The sequence below is a fragment of the Crocuta crocuta genome, unplaced genomic scaffold (genome assembly GCF_008692635.1).
Source record: "Crocuta crocuta isolate KB4526 unplaced genomic scaffold, BGI_CrCroc_1.0 scaffold443, whole genome shotgun sequence".
NCBI classification, from domain to species: domain Eukaryota; kingdom Metazoa; phylum Chordata; class Mammalia; order Carnivora; family Hyaenidae; genus Crocuta; species Crocuta crocuta.
This window is the reverse complement of record NW_027529446.1, coordinates 422,309-424,531: the sequence shown is the minus strand read 5'-3', so window position 1 is coordinate 424,531 and position 2,223 is coordinate 422,309. Positions and strand designations below refer to the sequence as shown.

Here is a 2,223-nt window from a genome sequence, read left to right as displayed (position 1 = left end):
CTCAAAGGTACGTTTACAGAAGTTCATTTTTAAAGTGACCACAGTGCCCTAAAGAGACACGTGACGGCCGCCTAACTCTGTGAAGAACCTAAGAGTCACTGAATCGCACACTTGGGGTGAATCACGTGCTATGAGTCTGGTATCAATAAAGCTGCTGAAAACAGTCCCCGTGTTTGAGGAGCTGAGAGCAGGGTTCCCGATTGTTAAGCAGCCCAAAATCTGAGGTTAAGAGCCTGCTGGGGGGGGGGGGGGGTAAAAAAAAAAGTCTGGTTTAAAATCTGGCACTGCCACTTTCTAGAGCCCAGGCACGCCTCTGTTGGGGACAGGAAGCCACCAGGATGTCACCAGGATGCCACGTGTGATGCCGGGAGGCTATGATCCTGATCGCTGCCACAACACACCCCATCTTGGCCACGGGCTCCAGGCGTGTGGGCTCCGTCCCCACGTGTCCCCAGGGCCCTGCAGCGGGGAGGCCCCGGTGATTCAAGGGAAGGTTCTGTGGCCACAAGCCTGCGGCTCCGGGTCCGTCCCCGGCCTGGCCGCCCTGGGACCTGCAGCCGCTGGCGGAACTTCAGGGCTGTCGAGGGTTCGTAGGGGAAGTCAGCCCAGGCCCTGCCAAGAGGAGGGAGGAAGAGGCAGAGACCGTGCCAAGTAGGCGGCCGGCCGGCCCGGCTGCCACGTGCCAGGAAGGCTGTGNCCGGCCCACAACCTCCCTCGGCCCCCACGGCCTCGGACCGGTCCCATCTCCTGCAGGGCCGACCTGGCAGCATCCGGCCTCCACACACAAGCAGTCGCGGTCCAGCCTCAGGGCCTCTGCCCAGGCCATCTCCACAGGTGCACCCTCCCTCGGTGTGCGTGCGCCCGACTCTTGCAAGCCTCCCCCGACGGCATCTCCCCGAGGCCTCTCCCACGCGGCCCCCACCAGCCAAAGATACCATACCGCACGTCCCACCGGCCGCCTCGGTGTGTGTGGTGTTGGCTTATGCACAGACTCGACACAGAGCTGCGTGTCTGCAGCGGCTCCTTAGCGTGCACACGGTTTGCGGTTCCCTGATCCCCTCTGGCCTCAGTTTCCCCACCCCTGGGCATCCCTGAAATATCACCCTCGCATCGCAGACAAGTGGAAGCGGCTCCCGGGGCCCTTGTTCCTGACATACCCAGGGGGCTTCGGGGTCTGAGCGTCTGACCTGCCCCCAGTCACTGTCGGGCCCCAGGAGTGGGGGGTTAGGGGTCCTGTCAATCTCTGACCTCACAAGGACTGTGTGGCCTTGTCTCTCCCTTTGGGCCCAGCCATGACCCTATAATGCTGGGGGCATCAAATCAATGTAACTTGCCCACACTGTGCTGCCCCATCTGTGTTACTTCGAACCCAGAGAACGTTAAGAGCAATGTTGTGGCTCAGTTTTCCCATCTGCTAAATGGGACAGGCAGGGACACAGACTGTTGGTGTCTCCTTCTGAAGGGGAGAGACTGAGGCAGGGAGCAGGCTGGGTCCACACGCAGGGGCAGAGCCTCCAGCCGGAGGGGGTGGTGGGGGGCGCCACCCCTCCCCCTCCCCCATCATAGCTCCTGGCCCCACCCCCTCAGCACGTGTCCTGTCTCAGGTTCTCTACTTCATGGTCCTCTCTCCACCTGAGGCAGGTCTCTGAGAACTGCGGGAACACTATTCCCCAAGAGAGGTTTAGAGGGTGGGCCCACGCCCTCAGTCCCCGGAGGCCAGCGCCGGGTCCATTCCTCCAGAGGTCCCGCACAGTGGCCAGCGCCCTCCGAGAGGCCCCCACGGCTACCTCCCAGCTCTCATGCGCGGGCCTGTCCAGTGGAGCCCTACGAGGCCCCGGCCCCGGGCCGGGGACGCCAGGTCCCCTGCTGGCCACTCCTGGAGGTCGGGGCAGGGCCCAGCTGGCCACGGACTGGAATGCGAGCCCGGCCGGACGCCATCTGGTTTCCATCTGCCCGGCCCAGCTCGGCCCAACTTCAAAGGGTCCCCCGCCCGGCCACTTCCTCTGCCCTGGCCGCCCGCAGGGAAGGCACCAGGGCGGCCCTGCTTCCTCCCCGCCCCTCTGTGGCCCCAGGGANCACTCCAGACTCCGAGCTGACCTACAAGGCCTCCGGCCCGCATCCCCAAGCCCCCACCTCTGTCCGCACAGCTGCCCGCCTGGCCTCACCCCAGACCCGCGACCAGGGCAAGCCTGGGCAGGTCGCAGGGCCCCTCTCCCGGCCCCT

At 64.6% G+C, this 2,223-nt stretch overlaps 1 protein-coding gene across 1 annotated transcript in view; it reads right to left on the bottom strand.

Moving 5' to 3' along the window:
* The window catches only part of ARID3A (AT-rich interaction domain 3A), a gene marked incomplete at its 5' end in the record, with an annotated part of 30,487 nt that overhangs the window by 26,873 nt on the left and 1,391 nt on the right, over positions 1-2,223 (bottom strand). Inside the window, one exon of the mRNA XM_077760592.1 lies at positions 552-612. Coding sequence (XP_077616718.1) covers positions 552-612 — 61 coding nt within the window. The remainder of the gene's footprint in view (positions 1-551; positions 613-2,223) is intronic.